The sequence below is a fragment of the Pteronotus mesoamericanus genome, unplaced genomic scaffold (assembly GCF_021234165.1).
Source record: "Pteronotus mesoamericanus isolate MK-2021 breed Mesoamerican mustached bat unplaced genomic scaffold, CSHL_Meso_final contig_263, whole genome shotgun sequence".
Taxonomy (NCBI): Eukaryota; Metazoa; Chordata; class Mammalia; order Chiroptera; family Mormoopidae; genus Pteronotus; species Pteronotus mesoamericanus.
The window spans coordinates 91,166-114,443 of record NW_026555112.1 but is presented as its reverse complement, the minus strand read 5'-3'; the positions used below and the strand labels follow the sequence as shown (position 1 = coordinate 114,443).

Sequence of the window (23,278 nt, the reverse complement as noted above, 5' to 3'; positions counted from 1 at the left end):
GCTGGGGGTTTTGTTCTCCACCCCTCCCCACCCCTCTGGGGCCTGCCTGGCTCTCCCTCTGGGGAATGGAGAGTCCAGCAAGTGCCCACTGTGAGCCAGGCCCCATGCTGAGCACAGGAACACTGAGGTGCCCAGGGCGAGGTCCTGCCCCGGAGAAGTGCCCAGCCTGCCCACTCACACGGTAGGTGCTCAAGCAATCCTCCGACTGAACTGAAACCCCAGCAAACCAGAGCCTAGTGTCTGGGGCAGGGCCCTACCCTCTGCCCCTCCCTCTTGCCAATCCCTGCAGCTCTGGACACCTAAGGGGCACCGGTGCTCAGAGCAAGGAGAGCCCACTGTCTCCCAAAGGCTCTCATCGTGTATTAACTAGTAGTTACGGAGCGCCTGCTGTATGCCCAAGTCTAGTTTTGTGAGGAAAACCAAAGACATAACTACTACTGAGTCTGGAGGGACAGAGCAGCACCCACATCACTGACTTACACGAAGGAAGGGCAGGGACTGAGGAGGTTTACCGGGAGAAGGGGCTTTACAGATGCCAGGAAACTGCCGGGGCTGGGGCTGGGGCTGGGGCTGGGGGAGAGCAGGGTGTCAGGAAGCTGCTCTCGGGGTGTGCGCTGTGGCTGGAGGGCGCGACAGCCCTTGCAAAGCGGTGACGGAGCAGGAGCATGGATGCTGAGGAGCGGGCAGAGGCATCTCGTGTGCTCTGTGGGTCAGACAGGGCCGGGGCAGCCGGCCCATCAGGCCATTAGAGATAAGGCCAGAGTGCCAGGGAGTTGTCCAAGGACGCACAGCAGAATGGCCCCAGAAAGCCAAAGCCTACAGCCGATCGTCCAGCAGGGAGCAGGCCAAGGGGGCGGGGCGGGGGTCTGGAGGGTCCAGGGCAGCAGCCTTTTGCGGACCCAGATGCGGCAGTACGGGTCAGGAAGGCTTGTCCTCGGCCTCTGTCTCTTAAGCACGGAGCCCTCTGTCCCTTTTGAGAGGGTTGCAAAGGTTATTTATACTCAGGTCGGGCAGGCCGATGGGTGGGGCAGGAACCTGGGGCAGGCGCGGTGGCAGGAGCGGGCTTACCTGCTTCCCGCCACCGCGGCTGGGCGAGGCGGCCGGGGAGGAGCCGCGAGCACCACCTGTGGACCGCCGGGCGGCTGGCGGACCTACACTCTCCGGGCCGGCCAGGGCCGAGGGGAGCCCGGAAGACGGGGAGAGCGAGAACCCAAACTTGGAGAGAGGAGTGACCTGGGGGCCGGGGGCGGAGCCGCGAGCGGGGCGGCGGGAGCGAGCGCTAGCGGGAGCGCGCTGGCCCAGGAAGCGGAGAGCGCCGCCCACCCAGCCCCGGCGAGAGCGCTGTGGGCAGAGGCAGGCTGGGCCGGGGGCTGCCGGCCCTCGACCCCCGCCGTGACCCCGCAGCCGCCAGCCCGCTCCCAAGATGATGAAGAGGCAGCTGCATCGCATGCGGCAGCTGGCCCAGACGGGCAGCTTAGGACGGTGAGTGTCCACTCCGTTCCTTCCAGCCCCACGCTCACCCCCGCAGGACCCGAGGGAAGGTGGAGGAAGGGGGGAGGCTGGAGACAGCTGGACAGCCACCCTCTGACTAACCAGAGTCCTACCGCTCTTCCCGCTGAAGGCCACCCCTCGCCTCCCTGCCAGAGCAGGAGGAAAGGCGCTGGCTCTTGGGGGAAGGGGCACCCGCCATCCCTGATTGGAGTGGGGTGCAGGGAGAACCAAGGATGCTGAACGCTCCTCCCTGGCCTCACTTGTTCCCTCTGTACAATGGGGACAGTTAACCATCTCTGGTTGTCTGGGAGGACTTGGGGGGGGAAGGTCAGGGCCCCAGATCTTGGGGGAGGAGAGGAGACTGGGTCCTGGCCTGGTGGGAGGGGCCTGTTCCCGGCTCGTTGTGTGCCCCACTCCCCCAAGCCCAGAGGCAGCTTCTCTGTCTTGCTTCTGCTTTCTCAGTCTCAGGTAGAAACATCCCCAAGCCTCCCTGTTCCCACCCTTAGCCCCTGAGCTGGTGCAGTGGAGGCCGGAAGTTTGGGGAGCTCCCCCAGCCGCCTCTTCTCCTCTTCCCCCTGCGTTGGGAGTTTCCCATCTCTGGGCCCTGGGGAGACCTGGTTCTGATCTCATGCTGAAACAGACGCCTTTGCGGGCCAGGGCAGTCAGGCTATCTTGCTCTGTGCCCGTGTCCCCACGTGTTCATGGGCAGGGGCCCAGGGCCTATTCACCACTACAGTCCAGAGTCCTGTGTGACTGACAGCCCGAGTCTAAGCTCACACACTTCCCTTTCTTGGGGCCAGCCCAGGCCTTCTCTCCTCAGGTCAGCAGAAGAGAGAGGCTGGGCCCCGGGGTGCCCACCCCCCAGCCTCCCCTTTGGTTTCATCCACCCTCTCTTGGGACTCAGCCCTGGGTGGAGAAGGAAAAGCCATGTATCCTACTGCCATCCCCATGGAATGTGCTCTGACTGGGATGAGGCAGGCGGGCCACCCAGGGCGGGCCCCAATTGGGAGGGGTACTGGGAGCACCTGGGGTCCAGGCACACTTTTGGCGGGGGTGGGGTTTCCTAACCTGGGCCAGCTCAGCAGAAGCTCTCCCCCCTCCACCTCATCCCCCTCGCAGCACCCCGGAGACTGCCGAGTTCCTGGGTGAGGACCTCCAGCAGGTACATGCCTGGGCCAGCCGTGGGTGGCAAGGCAGGTCCATGCAGGCTGTCAGCAGAGGGCCGGGCGGGGATGCCAGTTGGGGGCCTCAGCTGAGTCATTCCCCAAGCTGTTGGCCATAGGGTCCCCAGGAGGGGGGGAAGAGAAAGGGCAGTGGGCGGGGCGACAACCACCTCCTGGGATCCATAACCCCCATGACCCCTCCCAGGTGGAGCAGCGGCTGGAGCCAGCCAAGCGTGCGGCCCACAATGTCCACAAGCGACTGCAGGCCTGTCTGCAGGGCCAGAGCGGGGCCGATATGGACAAGCGGGTGGTGAGTGGGCGTCCCAGGGAAGAGGGGGGTCAGGGCAGGACACCTCTGTCCAATGGGAAATGAGGTTGGAACTGGGTCTGCCTTCCAGTCTGAACCTCTGGCCCCAAGCTGGTAAAGGCTGTTCTGTCCCAAAGCACCCAGACACCCTACTCAGGAGGCCCTCTGTCTTCCCCATCCTCCTCTTGACCCCACCCCCTCTCTGTACCAATCCCCTGAGCCAAGACCAGGCCCCTGACTGCACCTGAACGTCTCTGTCCAATCAGAACGGAGCAGGCCCTCTCAACTGGGGCAGTCTGTGAGGGCTTCTCCAAGGAAGTGGCATCTGAGCTGGATTTTGAGTGATACTGGCATCAGTCTGCAGGCAGGGTTTATGTCCTGCTGGTCTGTTGCTAAGATGTGTCAGTGCATTGCCTCACTCGATGCTGACGACGGTGCTAGGAGGGGGTGCCTTTATTAGCACTTGTACAGATGAGGAAGTGAAGGCTTACAGAGGTAAAGTGATTCACTCAAGGTCACACAAGCTAGTGAAGTGGCAAAACTGAGATGTGAACCCTGATCCATCTGACCAAAGCTGGCGCTCTCTGTAACTCTAGGTGGGGACGCGTTGGGCATATTTTGGGTCAGTCAACAATTCAGTGTGGCCAGAGCTCCGGGGGAGAGGGGGAGCACAGCAGCTGGGAGGGCTTGAGCTTCACAGTGGTTGTATCAGCCACATGTGCCCTGGGGCCGGCGGGGGTGGGGGGAGGGTGTGTGGTGCCACTTGGAGGCCTACTCGTAGCTCCCCCATTTTCCTCCCAACTGTGTGACCTTGGCAAACTCCGTGCCTTCTGTTCTTAGTTTTCCGGTGTATGATGGCATTTGGTCGTTCCTTCCCCCACCAATCACATGGCATCTGGGAGCGGGAAAGGGGGCCCCAGAGGGACAGGAGCCCTTTTCATGGTCCCAGGAAGAGGTCACCACACCATGCCGTGTCATCCTGCCCACACTCTCGCCTGTGACAGTGGCCCTCCTGGGCTCCCCTCCCCTGTCTGCGCCCCGTGCCCTGGAGGGGTTCTGCCCCCCAAGGACACACCCTGAGCGGTGGGGGGAGGCCCCGCAGGCGCGCTCAGGTGCTCCTGCTCACAGCTGGCCCTGCCCCTCCCTGCAGAAGAAGCTGCCCCTCATGGCTCTGTCCACCACGATGGCCGAGAGCTTCAAGGAGCTGGACCCTGACTCCAGCATGGGGTGAGTGCGGGCGGGGGCCTCAGCCTTCCCCTGGGGAGGCCAAGGAGGGGCCTGGCCTGGAAGGGGGTCCGGGGCAGGGAGGGCAGCCCCAGTGGAAGGCGGGCCAGGCTGGGGCCAGTGACCAGGTCCGTGAGGGCAGCCGGGCCTGGGAGGGCGTTGGGCCCGGCGAGGATGAAGGAGCAACAGACGGGGCAGAAGGCAATGGGGAGGGAGGGGGCCAGCCCAGCCTTTCCAGAGTGGGGGAGGGGCTGTCGCAGCTGGGCCCACTGGGCTCTGTGTCCACAGGAAGGCCTTGGAGATGAGCTGTGCCATTCAAAACCAGCTGGCTCGCATCCTGGCCGAGTTTGAGATGAACTTGGAGAAGGACGTCCTGCAGCCTCTCAACAGGCTGAGTGAGGTGACCCTACCCGCTGTCCCCAGTTTCCGCAGTCCCTAGCTCCCACCTCCCCAGCCCACTCACCCCCTTGCACCCCATGCCTGCCCCTAGGAGGAGCTGCCAGCCATCCTCAAGCACAAGAAAAGCCTGCAGAAGCTGGTGTCCGACTGGAATACCCTCAAGAGCAGGTGGGAGCCCCAGCGTCTGAGTGAGGTCCATGCCTGGGTCAGCCCACAGAGGTGGCCAGAGAGCCTCTAGGCCCTTCCCACACTAGGAGGGCACTGCAGGGCCCACTGGGTACAGAATGTGTACTTGTGCACATGCCTGGTCCTTAGGGACACATATGGTGAGGGTACATGTGAGGGTTCCTCTGTGCATGTGTGTGCACATGGTTATGTCAGCTGGGGGTGACCCCCAAAGCCCAAGATAGCCTTAAAAAAATCCTCCCACCCTCTACTCTGGAGTTGGGTGGTTGTGACTACCAAGTCTACCACCAGGTGGCGCCCCCAAGCACTCATGGCCCAAGCCCCTGCCGAGCTCCGGGATGTACCTCTATAAATCCCAGAATCCTGTGTGGTCAAAGATTTGCATCCATAACTCCCAGAATCCTGTGTGGTCAGGCATATGGAGGGGGCACCTGACTTTGGACATGCAATGGGGACAGTGACCACTCTACCTTGGGATCCTCCCCAGGCTCAGCCAGGCAGCTAAGAACTCAGGCTGCGGTCAGGGCGGGGGCGGAGGCCCTGGCGGTTACAGCCACACCACTGCAGCCAACAAAGTGGAGACACTGAAGGAGGAGGAGGAGGAGCTGAAGAGGAAGGTGGAGCAGTGCAAGGTGAGGAGGCACTTGGGGTTGCCCGGATATGTGGGAGGTGGCAGAGGTGGGCACTGTTCTCGTTTCACAGATAAGGAAACTGAAGCTCACAGGGGTGGTGGGACTTGCTCGAGGTCACACAGGTAGGAAGCAGCAGAGCCCGGGATCACCGGGGCCTTGGTGTATTCACTAAGCGAGTGAATGGAGGGCGAGTGATGAATGGTGCGTAACACAAGGCACAGTGCAAGGGATGTGAGGCCATGGACGTGAGGACTCGGAGCTGTGGAAGCCCCTCAAGAGTTCAAGGGGTTTCCTGCAGGCTGTCCCCGAGTGCAAACCTTGGCAGAGAGAGGAGAGCAGGCTGAGACCCCTCTGGGCCTCAGCTCACCCTCTAGGCCCCAGCCTCGCTGACATAAGCCCCCTCTCCGCCCCCATCCCCAAGGATGAGTATTTGGCCGACCTGTACCACTTTGCCACCAAGGAGGACACATACGCCAACTACTTCATAAACGTGAGTCCAAGGCAGGGCCGCAGCCACCCAGCACCCAGGGCAGCACAGCAGAGCCCGAGGGTCTCTCTGAGACGGTGGGCGGGAGGGGTCTGCTCTTGCAGACCCTGAGGGAGAACAGCTTCCCTCACTTTCCCCGGGGGTGCTCCCTTGTCCCCCCAGCTCATGGAGATTCAGGCCGACTACCATCGCAAGTCTCTGAGCTCGCTGGACACGGCCCTGGCTGAGCTGAGGGAGAACCACAGCCAAGCAGGTGGGGACACAGATGGGCCCCGACCCCACTTTCGGGACCCCCCACGCGCTTAGGCATGTTTAGGAGCTGGCACTCCATCCTGAAAGGCAGTAGCGAGCCACAGACGAGTTCTGAGCAGCAGGGGCGTTGATTAAATCCGTGGTACAGAGATCGCTCTGGCTGCAACGTGGAGGATGGGACGGGGAAGGGGGCAGGGCATCAGGTCTGGAGCCAGGACACCTGTTAGGAGGCAGAAGGGAGGTGATGGTGGCCTGAACTAGGGCAGAAGCCGTGCAAGTGGGCAGATTGGAGAGACATGTTGGATGATTTCAGGGTGCGAGGCATGGGTGGTTAGGTGGGAGTGGTGCCCTTGGCCAAAGCAGTGGTCCCTTGAGGGTGTCTGGGGGGTACCCCTGGCTGCTGCGGGTGGGAGGACCCTGGGCCGCTGACCTGTCTCGTCCCTGCAGACCCCTCCCCCTCGATGACGGCCGCCCCCTTCTCCAGGGTGTATGGGGTGTCCCTGGGAGTTCACCTGCAAGAGCTGGGCCGGGACATCGCCCTGCCCATCGAGGCCTGCGTCCTGATGCTGCTTTCTGAGGGCGTGAAGGAGGAGGTGGGGCACTCAGGGGCAGGAGGGGAGGGAGCATGGGGCCCTCAGTCTCCCAGACCTCCCCCGTGCTGCCTGTGCCCATAGGCCCACCCTTAGAGCACAGGTTGTGGGGGAGGCATGGCCTCCTATTGCGGAAGTGATGCCAACTCCCCACTTAGTGATGCTCCTGTGGGCAGGCACTGCGCTGTAAACCCTTGGCACTGAGGAATTTAATTATCCCGGGATCCTTTGGAGGGAGCCCTCAGTGGCTCCATTTTGCAAGGAGGGGGACGAAGGTCAAGAGGCGGACATACCCCATGCCACATGAGAAGGTGGCTGTGGAGCCAGGCACGCAGGCGCAGTCACTGCTCGCGCTGCCCCCCGCTGCCCTTTGCGCCTCAGTGTTGCTAGTCCATCGGCTCCTGTCCCAAGGACAGACCCTTAGGAGACGGAAGTACTCAAAGATGGAGGCTTCTCCGCAGTCCCACGGGGCCTCCTTTCTGCCTTCCACTCCCAACCCACACGTCTCCCCACGACTTTCCTCAGCCCCCCCAGATACCCTCTTTGCTGAGAATCCAAGACCTTGTGAGCTGAGAGGACCCATGGACACTGGTGTCCACTCTATCTGCCAGACCAGTGGGGACGCAGGCCCAGTGAGGGCCAGCCGCTTGTCCCAAGCCATGAGTGAGGCAGGGCCTCCCGGCCAGGTGTCCTGTCCCACCCACCCCTCCGCGACCCCACCTGGTCCGTCTCATACCCCAGGGCCTCTTCCGTCTTGCCGCTGGGGCCTCGGTGCTGAAGCGCCTCAAGCAGACGATGGCCTCGGACCCCCGCAGTCTGCAGGAGTTCTGCTCTGACCCCCACGCCGTGGCAGGTGCCTGCTCCACGGGGCCCTGGGCGGGGGCCGCCCCCGTATCTCTGCACCACAGCTGCCTGAGACGATCCCACGGGTTTGGTTTAAGGCCTGATAATCTGCTGAGGAGACGTAGGGGTCCTTAGCGTGGGGGTTGTGATGAATGTATGTATGCTTTTCTGAGAACAAGATCGCTGGCCTTCATCATTTTTTCTAAAGGGCCCACAGCCCAGGAATGGTAGGCCTAGACATGTTAGTGTGAACAAGGGCCAGAGGCTCCTGACTGATGGAGAGAGCTGGGTACTGGGGTGCAGGTGGCGGCCTGGGCTGCATCTGAGCTCACACCACTGCCTCAGGTGCCCTCAAGTCCTACCTGCGGGAGCTGCCGGAGCCCCTGATGACCTTTGACCTCTACGACGATTGGATGAGGGCAGCCAGGTGAGGCTGGGGGTGGAGGGTCCTGGGTGAGAGGAGGCCGCAGAGGTGCCCCCATGGGCCCGCTCACCAGGTCTGTCTGCCTCCCCAGCTTGAAGGAGCCCGGAGCCCGGCTGGAGGCCCTCCAAGAGGCATGCGGCCGCCTGCCCCAGGAGAACTTCAATAACCTCAGGTGCGCCCCAGGCCAGCCCCGGCCTCCTCGAGGCCAGGCCCTGCGGGACTCTGGGGTCTGGGTTTGAGTCCTGCCTCCTTGTCCTAAGCAATATTCCTGAAAACGGAACTTGGATGTGCTAGACATATTTTTATTTTAAAGATTTTATTCATTTATTTTTAGAGAGGAGAAGGGAGGGAAAGAGACAGGGAGAGAAACATCAATGCATGGTTACATCTCTCACGCCCCCTATTGGGGACCTGGCCCGCACCCCAGGCATGTGCCGGCGACCCTTTGGTTCACAGGCTGGTGCTCTGTCCATGGAGCAACACCAGCCAGGGCTAACTATTACAGTTCTTTTAACTGGCCTGTGCACTGTCTTGGCCACCCTTTGGAAACCCCAAGCTAGGAAAGTCTTGGGTCTCAGGGTGGTAGGGGGGCGTTGATGCATGTTTGCAGCCCGATGCCCCGCCTTTGGCCCAGCCCACCTCCCACCTCCCCAGGTACCTGATGAAGTTCCTAGCACGTCTGGCTGAGGAGCAAGAGGTGAACAAGATGACGCCCAGCAACATCGCCATCGTCCTGGGGCCCAACCTGCTGTGGCCCCCTGAAAAAGAAGGGTGAGGGGACATGGATGGGGGTAAGGTGGCCGTCCCAACCCAACCATCTGCTCTTTATCTTTCTCCTGGGCCTCGGTTTCCTCTTCCTTGGAATGGGTTGAGCAGCTCCTATTCTCCAGGCTGCCGTGAAGGGCGGCCCCAAGGGGTCACGGACCCCACGGGGCTTTGCGGATTGCATTCTGAGTAATGGCGGTAACGGGGCGCTCGGAAGGCTGGGGGCCCAAGGCCTGGCTCGAGCCCCTCCTCCACCTTCCAGCGCTGAGCCTGGCAAAGTCACTCTCTCAACCTCCATTTCCTCGTCCATAAATCAGAAATTAGACACAGTCTGAGGAGTTTTGCTTTGGGCATTAAACGAGAGCAGGAACGGAAGCATGCTTTATAAACTGTGAAGTGAGGTCATATGTCAGGGGTCATCGCTATTCACCTGGCCGTGGATGGCAAGAGGATGTTACTCATTTGCTGAGTGCAGTTGCCTGGTAGAGGCTGCCTGGACCCAGACCTGGGAGGAAAGGCGCCATGACGCACAGGTGATGCCTGTCGTGCGCGAAGGAAGGGGAAAATTCAGTGTGTGAGCGATGATGTGTTTGCCGTCCACGGTGTCTATGCACCTTTGAGAACAGGGACTTGATGTGACTGATTGATCCTTGAGTTCCCAGGGGCCAGCACAGAGCCGGATGGAGTCGGGGCCGGTAAGACTTTGCTCAGCGGTGACTCACTTTCATTCCCTTTTGTCCCAGGGACCAGGCCCAGCTGGATGCAGCCTCAGTGTCATCCATCCAGGTGGTGGGAGTGGTGGAGGCTCTGATACAAAGCACGGACACCCTCTTCCCTGGAGGTGAAGCTCCTGCCCCTGCCCTGGGCGCCTGCCACGGGGCCCTCCAAGCCGGCCTCAGTCCCCGCAGCCCCCTGCCCTCCCCGCAAGGCCCGGAGGAGGTAGCTTCTCCACTCTGAGCATCAGCGTCTCCCCTGGAAAGTGGGGATGCTCCTCCCCGCCTCGTGGGATTGTTGTGAGGCTCCCGTGGGAGTGGGAAGGTGCAACATGGCCCAGACCGTGTCAGGGAAAAGGGAAGGCGGCCCCGGCGCTGCCCGAGCCGGGAGGCTGGCAGAGACCCTGAGAGCAAGACCTGCTCCCTTCCATCCGCAGACGTCAACTTCAACGTGTCAGGCCTGTTCTCAGCCCTGGCCCCCCAGGACAAGGTCGGCGACAGGCCGACCTCCGAGGAGCTTCCGACCATGGCCGTGCCCGCTCCAGCCACTGCCCCAGCCCCGGCCCCGGCCTCAGTGGCTACCAAGGAAAGGTAAGGAATTGAGTGGCCCCTGTCCAGGCCCCAAGATGCCCAACCTGAGGCACCGTTTCTCAGGGCTTCCAACAGCATGTTAGGAAATGTCAGGATTTTATTTTCTTCCCAGATACCAGGTTTCCCAGTTTGGAGCGGGCGGGGTGGAGGCCCTGAGGTAGTATTCCTCTCAGCCTCTGATGTGTTTCCTCTTCCGTGTATGGCTGTGTACTGAGCACCTGCTATGTGCCAGGCACTGTTTCGGGCTCTGAAGACGTAGGGAAACTAGAGAGCTGGTTATTCGGGAATTTGTAAAGACCTTCCAGCATGTCTTTGATCTTTGACATCTGGAGAGGCTGCGTGTGCTATGTCGCCGCCATACCAAGTAGGTGTTTGGTTGTCACAGGCTGCTGGGGCCCCCCCATGAATTTCCTCAGATGAGCAAGACAGACAAATGCCACCCTTTTGATGAGATGAGACTGTGTTGCAGGGGCGGGGAGAGAGTCAACAAGCACCCCAAAGACAGGCCAGCATGATGCCAGGCAGGGGCATGTGACGCCAGGCAGGGGCGCGTGCTGCAAAAGAGAACAGGGCAGAACAGGGGACTGAGGGGGGACAGCTTTAGCTGTGGGGCCAGGAAAGGCCTTCTGAGGAGAAGCCAACTGAGCAGAGACCTGGGGGAAGCCAGGAGGCCTCCGCCTCTGCTTCTGCCTCTTCCTCTTTTTTTATTTATTGATGAGAGAGAGAGAAATACCATTTTGTTCTGCTCATTCATGCATTCATTGGTTGTCCCTTGTATGTGTTTGACCAGGGATCAAATGCACAACCGTGGTGTATCAGGAGATGCTCTAACCAACTCAGCTAGTCAGCCAGGGCAGTCCCTCTGTTTCTTGTCCACTCTCTGGCTTGTAGTGGCCGGAACATCCCATAAAGATCACAAGGAGATGGAGAGCTGAGGCCGAGGGGAGGCCCCGCTTTCTACCGCCAGTCCTGGCCCCATCGGGGACCACGGACACTGTCTCAGCCTCACACAGCAGCCGGGGCACAGTGGCTGCAAACCCTAGCCGATGCCGAAGTGTTTTGGGGTCAGGACAGCAGCCTGGGGACAGATCCCAGGCCCAGCCACAAGGTGGAGGACCCAAACTCAGTTGGTTGGGAGTCTCCCCAAGATTCCAGGAGACATCCAGGAGATGGCCAAGCTTGACCCTGACCCTGACCCTCCCTCACAGGACAGAGTCCGAGGTGCCCCCCAGACCGGCCTCCCCGAAGGCCAGCAGGAGCCCCCCAGAGGCAGCAGCCCCAGCAGAGGACATGGCTCGGAAGAGTAAGTTAGCTGTGGGAGGACGAGGGGGGCGGGGTGGGCGTGGGTGGGCAACCCAGACCACCTCGCGTGTTCAGGCATCCAGGGGGGGCCAGGGATCCATGTGGCTAAGAGCCAGGTCCGCAGCCCAACACTCTGGGTTCAGAGTCCAGCTCTGTGACATTGGGCAGATGACTTCACCTCCTTGCCTCAGCTACCCCCTCTGCAGACAGTGACTGCACCTACCTTGTAGGGCTGTTTAGAGAATTAAATGCTGCTGCTTGGCTCAGGCTGCCTTGTAAGGGCTGGCCAGTGTGAGCGTGGGGGACAGTGGGCGTTAGTTCCTCAAGAAGCCCCATGATCACAGAGCAGAGAGGGAGGACAGAGCCTTCGAAGGGCAATGAGCAGGGAGGCTGTGGTGCTGGGGGTGGGAGTGGGAGCAGGCCCGGGCCCCCTTCAGAGCCTTTCGGAGCACTCACTGAGTCGCGCAAAAGCCAGGTAGATGAGAAGGCCGAGGGTTTGGGTGCAAAGTCTCCCTGAGTGACCAAGACCCTTGGGAGGCCTTGCCCAGCCCAGGAGGCTCTGGAGTTTTCCACGTGGGTGTACAGTGTAGAGCCTGGAGCCCATGGAGCAGCTGCAGGAACCTCCAGACCAGCAGGAGCTGGCAGGTTGCTCAGGAACCTTCCCGCCGGAGGCGGGCGTCTAGTCACCTCTCCCGGATGCAGGGCAAGTGAGACATTTGCTCACTTGAGCACAGTTTGAAGGACTATCACAGCATCACCTGAGCTGGTCCTCACGTCAGCCCTAGGAAGTTCATCCCATTTTACTGATGAGGAAACTGAGGCCCCAGGGGGCAAATGATTTGCGCAAATCCCCCAAAGGGAGGACGCAGAGCTAGGACCAGAGTCCAGACCTTGTAGCCCCTCCCAGCTCTTCGACTGCCTCTGGACATCAGAGTTGTGTGGTGGGACCTCCGAGCAGGGGTGGGGCAGTTCTTCAGGCTTCTGAAAGGAAGTGAGAAAGACCCAGGTGTCAGGGGGAATGGGTAGCATTTCTTTATCTGACAGGAGTATGTGAACACCTGCTCCGTGCCCAGCCCTGCGCTAGCCCGCTGCTTGCTTGAAAGATAGCCGCACATAATTCACATTCTAGTGGGGGAGACACGCGATATTCAAGCAAAAACAAAAACAAACAAACAAAAAAACTGGCAAGACCTTTTCAGAGGGCAGAGTCCTATGAAGAAAATAGAACTGGAAGATGTGACGGGGCAGGGGAGTACACCAGCTGAGGGGGTGAAGGGGCACGTAGAGAGGCTTGAGTGATGAGGAGCCAGCCGCGGACACTGCCCTCCTGGCCGAAGGAACGGCAGTGCAAAGGTCCTAAGGTGGGGTCGGGCTGCGTGGACCTGCCACAGGCTATACAGACACCTCACTGCCCCTTTCCTTCCCCTACAGCCAAACGCCCGGCGCCAGCCCGGCCCACCATGCCGCCGCCCCAGGTCTCCAGCAACCGCCCCTCCTCTCCAGCCCCACCCCTGCCCCCTGGCTCTGGCAGCCCGGTAGCCCCCCGGGCCCTGCCCCGCCGTCTGGTTGGCAGCAACCTCCGGGCCCCCACAGTGCCACCCCCACTGCCCCCCAATCCCCCTCAGCCTGCCCGGCGCCAGAGCCTGCGTTCACCAGCCTCCCCCAGCCAGACCTCCCCAGGTCCCGCCTCCCCCAGCCCAGCCTGTGTGAGTGTGCCTGAGCAGGCAGACCTGGGGGCGGCCACAGACGACGGGGGGGCCCCTGAGGCTCCAGGCAGGACCCCCACTCCCGCAACTATGCCCCCTCAGCCTCGGCCCAGGAGCCTTGCCTCAGAGACCGACTGAGCTGGTGGCTCCTTCCTGACAGCCCTCAGTGGCCACTCCCTCCCACCCTGTCCTCCCAGGACATAGCCCTCACCCCTTTGGCCACAGCCTTCGCCTCCAAGTGCCTTGGTGCCCGCTGGGTCGGCCCCCATGGCAAGGAGGACTCAGGACAGTTCTCCACTTCCAGTCCTTTTCACCTCGGGTTCAGCCCGGGCTTGGGTGCTCAGCCGACCCCCTACTCTCTGGCAAGGTCCCAGGGGAGACACCACAAGGAAGGAGAGTTTGCCTGCTCCTACAGGACTTTGATTTTTCTCTTGCCAGCATATTTTTTGTAAGGCAGGTAAATAAATTATTTTGGACAAAACTGGAGCAGCTGCCCAAAAGATAGCTTTATTTTCTGTACTCAAAATAAAGGGGGAAAAATTACCTACTCCTTGCCTCTTTTTTTCTTCTTCCTGTCTGAAATGGTAACAGCTGAAGTTTTTAAATGTTCTAGGCCAAACACTGTGCTTTTCTGTGCATGATTTCCATTAAATCCTCTCCCTGGAAAGCAAATCCCATGACCTCTTACAGGTGAGCAGACTGAGGCTGAGAACGTGACCTGCCAAGGTCACACGGTGAGTGAAGCATGGACCTGGGATTAGGACCCAGGTCTGACTGATTCCAGAGCCTGGGCCTGGGCCTCTCATCCTGGGCAATTTACTTAATTTCTTGGTATTCTGGTTTCCTCATCTGGGAAACCAATAACAACTTCCACTGCGGAAGTGTTCTGGTGATGAAATGAGACATTCCTGTAAATACCAAAGCACCACCCTTGCACCCAAAAGTGCCCTATAAGTGATGGCTGCCCTTGATGCCGGGTCCCCAGTCCACAGTGTTTTTTAGGGAAGGCTCCCCCCAGGAGCAAGGATGGATTTGTCTGCAAATCTTCCCTGAGCCTGCTCTGCCAGACGCCGGGCTAGGTCCCTGTCTCAGCCCTACACCCAAGTTGCTCCTGGGAACAGCCAGGCAGAACTGATCAGTAGAATCAAGTATCAGGACACTGGGAGCTCATATTGGCCCAGTTCAGGTAAAACCATCTAACCCAGAATGGTGGTGTGTGTCTGGAGGGTGGAGATCAAGGAAAGCTTCCTGGAGGCGGTGATATCCAAAGGGGGGTCTTTCAGGTTCTGTCCAAAGTCATGGAAGAAGGAAGAACATTCCAAGCCATGGGAAACACCTATGCACCCATGAAAAGGCCAGGACATCGGAGAATGGAAAGTATCTGAGCTTAAAGCCTGGGTTACAGGAGGCTCTTTGGCGTTCCAGTTGCTCCTGGAAGTCCAACAGGTCTTCAGAGCCTTCTCAGAGGTTGACAGACAACCTCAGGAATGTGACACATATCTCTCCAAGTGGGGGCGCCCAGGCGCTGGGGTCACCCCATCACTGCCCTGGCTGCTCTAGCTCCTTCCCTCCCGGCAGTTCTTGGTGACAGGCTGCCTCGAGCCCAGTGCCTCTCCACCTTGGCCTCACAGTAGAATCCTCGGTAATTATAAACAAAGACACCAAAAAAAAAAAAAATGCCAGGCTACCCCCAAAACAACTAAAGCAGAGTCTTTGGGGTCCTACTACGCATTGGTATTTCTGAAAACCATTTGTCAAAAGTCATCAAACGTTACACTTAATATGCACACATCTTACTGTATGTAAATTTTACATCTCAAAATAATAGTGCACCAAGGGACTCTACAGTACAGCTAGCGTGGAGAACCGCTGGTGCAGGCCAAGGGCCCCAGCGCTCAAGAACACGATGCGTCTCTCTTCCCATCGTACCCACATGCCTCTCAGGACTTCGCTCAGATCTGGAGCGTCCACTGTTCACAGGGCAGGGAGATTTGACCCAAAGATACCATATCCGTTTGCATCTGTTTTTCTCTCAGCAACTAGCTCTCCTAAGCTTCTGATTGGCTGGGGGACGTAGGGCAGCTATTCGCGCGGCAGTTTCTACTCGTAACTCGCTATTGGAAAAAAAGAACGTCAGTCACGCAGGCTCCCACCCCTGTAAGAGGCTAATCGGAGTTAAAACTCAGTCGCAACTGGCCCAGCAGAACCGGGAGGCCGAGCGAAGAACCAAGCGAGATCTTCATTGGTCTCCTCCCTTGGTACCAACCACGATCCCACCGTTTTCTTCAATTTCAGTGCTTGCAGCCTCCCACTTTTCTGAGATTTTCGCCTCTATTGGCCGCAGGCCAGGTCGTAACCCCGCCCCCTGGCCCTTCCTGGGCGCCGATTGGCAGGTGCGTAGCAGCAGGACGCGGGCGAGCGCACCGTGCCCGCGGAGAGAAAGCAGAGCGGCGGGAGCGTGCGGGCAGCCAGCTGGCTGCATGGCGCGCTGCGAGCGGCTTCGTGGCGCGGCCCTGCGCGACGTGCTGGGCCGGGCGCAGGGGGTCCTGTTCGACTGCGACGGTGTGCTGTGGAACGGCGAGCGCGCCGTGCCGGGAGCTCCGGAGCTGGTGGAGCGGCTGGCGCGTGCTGGCAAGAGGGCGTTGTTCGTAAGCAACAACAGCCGGCGCGCGCGGCCAGAGCTGGCTCTCCGCTTCGCGCGCCTCGGCTTCGGGGGGCTGTGCGCCGAGCAGGTCTTCAGCTCCGCGGTGTGCGCCGCGCGTTTGCTGCGCCAGCGTCTGCCCGGGCCGCCGGACGCGCCGGGCTCAGTGTTCGTGCTGGGCGGCGAGGGGCTACGCTCCGAGCTGCGCGCTGCGGGGCTGCGCTTGGCCGGGGACCCCGGAGAAGACCAGGGCGCGGCCCCGCGCGTGCGTGCCGTGCTCGTGGGCTACGACGAGCACTTTTCTTTCTCCAAGCTGAGCGAGGCGTGCGCTCACCTGCGGAACCCCGACTGCCTGCTGGTGGCCACCGACCGCGACCCGTGGCATCCGCTCAGCGACGGCAGCCGGACCCCTGGTGAGCGCGGGGGTGGCTGGGTAAGCGAGGTGGCCAGGGGCGACATGGAGGTGAAGGTCGGGGAAGGGACGTCTCCAGGTGACAGGTGGGGAACAGGAGGGTTGACTGCTAGCTCAACTACCACCCAGCAAAAGCCCAGGGTGCTTTTGTGTCAAAGTCTGGTCATTCTCGCAGCTGCCACACTGTGAGGGGCAGCTGTGGTGTCCCCGATCGACATATAAGGAAACTGAGGCACATGGTGGCCCTTGGGATTGCAGGCAGAATCCAGGGCCCCCGAATCCCAGCCCTAACCTTCCTGAACCAGCCTCAAGGACTCCTGTCATTTTCTCTCTCCCGCTATTGGGGTGCGTTCGGAGATTTGGGAACAAAGCCTTGAAGGGTCGTTTTCCTCACGGAGAGTTGGAATGCCATGTAGGCAGGTGTGCAAGAGCGCAGGAGGTGGTTGGAGTTTGACCTGAGTCCATTTCCAGCTCCAGGGCTCTGTAATCTTGTTAGGTTACATAACCTCGGAGTATCTCTGTGCTGGCGGTAAAATGGGAATGCTAACCGTGCCGGTGTCATTGTGGAGAGTGATCTATGCGCTTAGATGCTCAAATGATGTAGGTTGTACCCAGAGCCCTGTCATGTTACACTTGGTATCTGTTTTTATTTAGTTTTTAGTTAATTACTCGGGAGACAGGGTTATTGTCCCATTTTTCAGTTAAAGGAACTAAGGCTGAGAGGGAGCTAGTTGCCCAAGAGTACAGGCACCTGAACTTGGACCTTGTGGCCACCCAGCCCCTACCTCCTCCATCCAAGGCACCCTTCACTGCTGTCATCCGGGTAGTCAGGCCTGCAGAGGAAGCAGGGGCAGGCGGAGGCTGCTACACCTTGCAGGGTTCGAGTTAGACAAGAGCAGGTGGTAGCAGAGGCTAATTGACAGTAGTGTGTGTATGTGGACAAGCTAGTACTCCAGTCAGTAGGCTGAGGGCCGGGACAGATCTCCCATCACTCCGTCCGTGCTGGTGACTGACCCAGACAGTCATTGGTACCAAATCCTGGCAGGGCAGGGTGGTATTCATTGAGGATTCAACACAGTCTTATGATGCAGTGGCAGGGAGGGCCTGGAGTTTAAGGGACCTGGGAAGGCTCCCTAAAGGAGACATCTTGCAGAACAGGATGAGAGATGGAACAGGGCTTGGGCCAAGGCAGAACCAGTTCCAGCCCAGGAATCTATAGTGCTAGGGCTTCGTTGCTTACCTGCTTGCTGCATGACCAGTTCCGCCTCGGTTTTAAACCCAAGGTGGGGGCTCCCCCAGCTGCAGCAGCTCCCGGCTCCTTAGGCCACGCTGTGAAAAGTGAGTTTCTCCCTGGAGGCCTCAAAGCTCAGGTTGAGGCACCAGGTTAAGAGGCCCCCAGGACCCAGGTACTGTGGTGTGAAAGAGCCAGGGAGAGACCAGGCCAGGGCCACACCTGCCCCTTCCGTCTCAGCGCCCACTCGGCTGTGCCTGCGGCCCTGCTGGTCATTCCCACCGCCTAGAGGGGGAGGCAGAGGGTTAACAAATACAGAAATACAGCGCTGCCTTCCTGTTTGTGCTCTGAGTGGTGCAGCTCTGAGAGGGATGTGCACATATTAATAAAGACCTCCATTATGCATAAACCCTGCAATAACGCAGATCTCACTCCAATTTTCCCTCCCCTGCAGGGCTCCTTAACTGTGCATTTCCTTTGTAACCACATGGCAGCCCCTTGAGCTGGCAAATAGAAATGCCTGCTGTCTTAGGAATATGTCACCATCAAAACATGCGACGATCTTGGGTTGTAGGAGGTTGAGAAAAGGGGGCCATGGTGGTCTGCGAGCAGAAGTCAGTCATAGACTCCCCTGCGAGGCCAGAGTAGAGGGCTCTTCGTTGTGTTCACTGCCCTGTCCCGGTGCCTAGCATGGCGCTTGATGTATAGTTGGGTCTCAGTAAACCCGACTATACAGCAGGCAGAGTGGATGAAACAGGCCAGGGGCCAAGGGTGATGGGCTCTTTCCTGGTGGGAAAGGAAGGGACCGACAGCTGAGAACTTCGGTGAGCTGAGAGACGGACCCCGGCGGAGCGCAGCTGAGCCCTTCCTAGCCTAGAAGGAATCTCTCACCAAAGTGGGGGGAGGGCAAATGGCTTTTCTTTCCTACCCAGTTCTCATGAAAACAAGTGGGCGAGTTCTAAGCCAGATGTCAGGGAGAACCTCCCAGCCGTGTTGCTCTGAGCCAGCTCCGCGCTGGTCCTGTGCCCCCGGGGAGGTTCCTCCTCCTCGTCTGGGGCCGCTTTACCCTTCGAGCCTTTGGCTTAACTGCTGTGAGAAGGGAGATACAAGGCCAGAGCACTTGGGGCCCGACCAACAGTGTACTGACAAGTGCATGGTCACTCGGGGAGCCCTGATTTATGTCATCTGTCCGTGGTGTAAATACTCCCGCCATGGCAGATATTCAGGCCACCAACGTGAAGTCACTGAACGTGGAATTGGGAAGATGTGTGCACACCATTATGTAGTATTGCCATTGGTTCATATATGGATCATCTTAAGAGTATAGATAATGCTAACATCTTGAGGAAGTGATGAGTTTTGAGAATTGATTACCTTTGTTTTAAACAAAATTTATTTGATTGTGAGTTTATATCAGTGGACTTTAAATAGTGGCTCTGTTTAACCACCAGCTGACAGAATTCCTGAAAACGAAACACTCAGCACTCCCAATCGAGTACCAGCTGGCGCAGCACACGAGTGGGTCAGACCCACCCGAATGCCATGTATCTGCCACTTTTTAAACTGTGCGGCCCTGAACACGTTGCTTAGCATCCCTGAGCGTTAGCTTTCTCATCTATGAAGTGGGCTTCCGTGAGCGCCCAGCGCGGCCCCTTGGACTTCAGAACGTGCTGAGTAAATTATGATCATCGTCGTCGTTGTCATCGTTGCCGTCATCATTTGTTCAGGGACATTACTGTGAAGGCAGAACATTCTGGAACAAAGATATGCCTGGGAGACGAGCATAGTGGACTCAGTGTGTGGGGCAGGTGGCCAGAGGTCAGAACTGTCCTTGGCTAAACAGTCCTATTGTTAAACACGTGGGCGTGGCCCACAATTTTGTGTATTGTCATTACTGTGGCCACAGACATCTTCAAGCATGTAGCTTTTTGTCTCCGTTCTGAATTCTCTTCTTGTGACCACTGCCCCGGCGGGGGCTGACTGGGCGGGGGGTGCGAATATCTCTGCCCTGCTGCGTCCGGAAGGGCTGTGCCAGCTTCCAGTGCCAGGAGCACACAACCATGTAGCAGTAACCACACTTGCATCCAAAGCACTTGCCTCTGTAATGCCCACAGCGCCTCTCTGAAGGCAGGCATTACGTGGATCCTCCTTTTCCAGCGAGTCCAAGGGAACTTGGACAGGTGGAGTGGCTACCCGAGGGCACGCAGCTGCCGGGGTGAAATAGCGAACCTCAGGCGGGACTGACTTGAGCCAGGCCCAGTTACATGCACCGGCTCATCCAGTCCTTACAACACCCCCGTGAGATAAGTGCCACGTTAGGGACTGGGAAACAGACACAGAGAGGTTAAGCAGCCCGCCTGAGAAAGGTGGAGACGGAGTCTGAATTTGGGCGTCTGGTTGCAAGTGTGGCCCCCTCACTGCTCCAGTGCGATTTGGAAGCGGGCCTTTTGCCTCCAGTGCGCCGCGCTCTGACCAAGTCTCCGTCTCCCTGCAGGCACCGGGAGCCTGGCTGCCGCCGTGGAGACAGCCTCAGGACGCCAGGCCCTGGTGGTGGGCAAGCCCAGCCCCTACATGTTCGAGTGCATCACGGAGCACTTCAGCGTGGACCCTGCCCGCATGCTCATGGTGGGCGACCGCCTGGAGACCGACATCCTCTTCGGCCACCGCTGTGGCATGACCACCGTGCTCACGCTCACGGGTGTCTCCCGCCTGGAGGAGGCCCAGGCCTACCTGGCAGCCGGCCAGCAGGATCTGGTGCCCCATTACTATGTGGAGAGCATCGCGGACTTAATGGAAGGGCTGGAGGACTGAGCCCGCCTGACCTGCAGCCGCAGCCCCACCCCTTCCCCATCCTGATCCCGTAGACGGAGGTGAAGGGCCAGGAGCTGCGTTAAGTGCCACTGGCTCTCTGGCCCCAGTTCCTGCACGGTGGTGGGGCTGGGACCCAGGGAAGGTTTTAGGGCCCTTCTACCCCTTCCCAGGGTGGCTGAGCACTCTTTGCTGTGCCAAAAGCTGCCCCTCTTGCCCCGCTGGTTTGCCTTGGCCTGACCAGCCAAGGTGGCCTTTTGTCCTGCCCTGCGACCTCCCCTTGTTTAAATCTGGGCCCCAATGCCCACTGAAGATTCCCCCCAACCCTAAGCCCTTAACTCCCTCACCCTCCCCCGGCCCCCACCCAGGACCTCTAGAGCTCTACCTGCTCCCCAGGTCTTGGCCTTGGGTTCCTGTTGGCCAATCAGAGGTCTAGGTAGCCCCAAGCCACTATTGTCCTGAGCCCTGAATGGACCAATCAGAAGGCTAAGTCATAGTGATTCGCTGATGTTGGGTCCTGGGTGGACCATCTGGGAGCCTGAGTAACAATGACCCTTTCATGTCCTAGATCCTGGGTAGACCAGTCAGGACAGCAGGTGATGACCCTCTGGTCTTAGATCCGGAATAGAACAGAAGTCAGAGACAGTGGCCTCTCGACATCTGGGTCTCACTGGGTGAGCCAAGGGTCCAGATTTCTCTCAGTAAGTAAGGTCCATGTACTAAAGACACCCCTCCACCAAGATTGCTATCCAGGGGGCCACTCAGTGGCCCTGGGGGCCACCGGAGCCGAGAGCCCTGCCCTCCCTCGTTTGTGGTACCGGTCCAGTGTTGATGGTGGCAGCAGCTCAGAATGGGGGGTTTGTGTCCCTCCCTGTGCCATCAGTGTTTGCTGTGCCACTTCTCCCCCGTGCCCGACCTGGCTATTTATTTATCATTGTGTGCCAGTGATGGTGGGGGTGGGGGCTGGGCCTTCCCTGCCACCTCCGCCCCGTCGTAACTAGCCCTCCCGTACTTAATAAAGTGGGAGTGGGGTTGCCTGTGTGGGCTGAAGTCTGTCCATGGCTGGCGCATGGGGAGAAGGAGCCACTGGCTGAGCCCGGTCTCCCCAGCCCTGGCCCACCACGACCTTCCACTGCATGAAGCAACCCGTCCCAGTTCCAGGGTGTGCTCTCTGCAGCAGTACTCGGGCGCACGTTGCCCCTCACAGAGTCTGTGCAGTGGTTTGTTTCAGAACCCTGTTCAGAAAACCCTGCCAGCTTGTGGCGCTCATCCCACATCCCACTTTAGGAAGACACTTGGGGAATAAAGATTGGACATGCAATGCGAACTTTCACACGGGCACACATCTACAAAGTGCAGTCACGTAAGGCAGGGTTTGAATTTGTGTTGGCTGACCCCAGGGGGCTGCTCCCCCTTCTCAGGAGAGACTGGAATTGGGCCGGGGACAGTTCCCCAGCCTCTGGAGGCCCAGGTGGGATGCTGCAGCGCCCCTCCGTGGGCATCCTTCACGCCTAGGGTGCGGCGCGCCCGCCCTGCTGGGCCTGAGCTCCTCCAGGCCAGGCGCGCATCACTGCCTTCCCAGCACCTGGTGCAGAGGCCGCGCTCCGCTGTGAGCTGGCCGCAGGGCAGCCCGGAATGGCCTGCAGATTCTGAGTGGGGAGATGACATGACTGTTGAAGGCCTGGCCGTCACCAGTGTGTCGCTTGTACGTGCACAAGTCCCTTCCCGCTCAGCCTGCTTCCTCATTTAGAGAGTGAGGGGTAGGTCTGGAGGTCTTGGGGAACCCTCTCCAGCGTGACTGTCTTCTCTGGAAGAAGGGGTGCCTGCCTGAGCCTGGCTGTGTCATGACAAAATCAGCAGGTCGCATTCGTGGAACCTAGGGGCTGTGACAAACGCCTCAGCCCGGCTAAGGTGTGAGGGGCTTGCGGCTGCCCCTGTGAGGGGGTCAGCACTCTCCAGGTGTATCCTGGCTGTGCTGCGTCCCAAGCAGTGGGCACCTCCCACCCGACCAGTGTCCCAGGGCAGACTCATTGGCTTGGCTTGGGTCCCACATCCATCTCAGAACCTGTGCCCCAGGGGATAGAGCATCGCTGTCAACCAGCCCGAGCCATGTGTCCCCCACCCCAGAGGAAGGCAGTACTTGTCTCCCCAGCCTCACTCCAGACCAGTAGCCACCGCTCCCCTTCCGTGCTTTCCTTCAGGGGAGGGCTTGGTGGCTTGTGAGCTGGAGGGAGTGGGCGTCCCAGTCCCAAGTAGTGAATCTTGATTGTTTAAGCCAATCATGGTTGCGTGATTGCCCCTAGCCTGTGATTGGGTAACCATGGGCTTGTGAGGCACTTTGTTCATTTTCTATTTTGGGGGGCGGGGGGTTGGTTTTTTGTTTGTTTCTGTGATGCACTTCTGACCAATAAGACAAGAGGGGGTATTCCGGAATGTTTGGCTCACTTTTAAAGCAGGACATGGAGTACGGACTCCCTCTTCTGGCCTTGGCTGTAGAAGCTGTTGCAGCCAGTCTGTGATCACGAGGTGTGACCAACACATTTCTCAGCTTCGTGACTGCAGAGCCACACACACACACACAAAAGAGAACTTCCTGGGGTTATTTCCTCCTCAACTTCTAATTTAGAGAAGTTTCAAACCCACAGAAAAAGTGCAAGAGTGGCACAAAGAACACCCCTCACTTGGATTCCCAATTGTTAATATTTCAGGAAGTTGATTGATGCACCGGTCCACAAAATGAAACATCTTCACACTATACTCCTTGGTTTCAGTGGGTTCCTCGTTTTGCCTTCTCACCATGTTGACTACTTTCTTAGTGTCCAAAGACCTTAGAGGTACTTTCTATTGTCCCTGAGTAGTTTTTCCCTTGGGGAGTGGCTTTGAGGCTCCTGGCCCAAGCTCAGACACTGAAATCTGAGCTGAGCCTAGCATCAAGGTACCACCCACCACTCTTGATTTCATTTTAGCTTCCACCATTAACCATAACCAAGGGACTACATACTGTGCTTTTTTTGCATTTCGTTCGTCCATTAACCAGCTCCCCAAGTGTTAGAGCCATCTCCAAGTTCTGCTGGTAACTGTGACAGCAGCTAAAGCTCCCTCGTGCCTGCC

At 59.0% G+C, this 23,278-nt stretch overlaps 2 protein-coding genes across 2 annotated transcripts; both read left to right on the top strand.

Moving 5' to 3' along the window:
- Positions 1 to 1,267: 1,267 nt before the first annotated feature.
- On the top strand, positions 1,268 to 13,498 carry SH3BP1 (SH3 domain binding protein 1). Its single transcript, XM_054574417.1, has 18 exons — positions 1,268 to 1,482; positions 2,611 to 2,653; positions 2,860 to 2,964; positions 4,112 to 4,188; positions 4,474 to 4,585; positions 4,676 to 4,752; positions 5,258 to 5,402; positions 5,824 to 5,892; positions 6,052 to 6,142; positions 6,589 to 6,734; positions 7,473 to 7,584; positions 7,920 to 8,001; positions 8,090 to 8,170; positions 8,653 to 8,769; positions 9,507 to 9,604; positions 9,914 to 10,067; positions 11,276 to 11,370; positions 13,443 to 13,498. Exons 1-18 carry the CDS (start codon positions 1,424 to 1,426, stop codon positions 13,496 to 13,498), a joined length of 1,719 nt encoding a protein of 572 aa, XP_054430392.1. The 5' UTR covers positions 1,268 to 1,423.
- A 2,040-nt stretch (positions 13,499 to 15,538) lies between these two features.
- PDXP (pyridoxal phosphatase) lies at positions 15,539 to 22,911 on the top strand. Its single transcript, XM_054574507.1, has 2 exons — positions 15,539 to 16,129; positions 19,854 to 22,911. The coding sequence occupies exons 1-2, from the start codon at positions 15,556 to 15,558 to the stop codon at positions 20,168 to 20,170; spliced, it is 891 nt and encodes a 296-aa protein (XP_054430482.1). The 5' UTR covers positions 15,539 to 15,555; the 3' UTR covers positions 20,171 to 22,911.
- Positions 22,912 to 23,278: the final 367 nt, after the last annotated feature.

Bases quoted from the DNA above. Each gene is read 5' to 3' on its own strand.
- SH3BP1 (XM_054574417.1), top strand. From the start codon at position 1,424: ATGATGAAGAGGCAGCTGCATCGCATGCGGCAGCTGGCCCAGACGGGC. The intron at 4,586-4,675 runs GTGACCCTACCC...GCCTGCCCCTAG, and splicing joins CTCTCAACAGGCTGAGTGAG to GAGGAGCTGCCAGCCATCCT. The intron at 6,735-7,472 runs GTGGGGCACTCA...CTCATACCCCAG, and splicing joins CTGAGGGCGTGAAGGAGGAG to GGCCTCTTCCGTCTTGCCGC.
- PDXP (XM_054574507.1), top strand. From the start codon at position 15,556: ATGGCGCGCTGCGAGCGGCTTCGTGGCGCGGCCCTGCGCGACGTGCTG. The intron at 16,130-19,853 runs GTGAGCGCGGGG...GTCTCCCTGCAG, and splicing joins CGACGGCAGCCGGACCCCTG to GCACCGGGAGCCTGGCTGCC.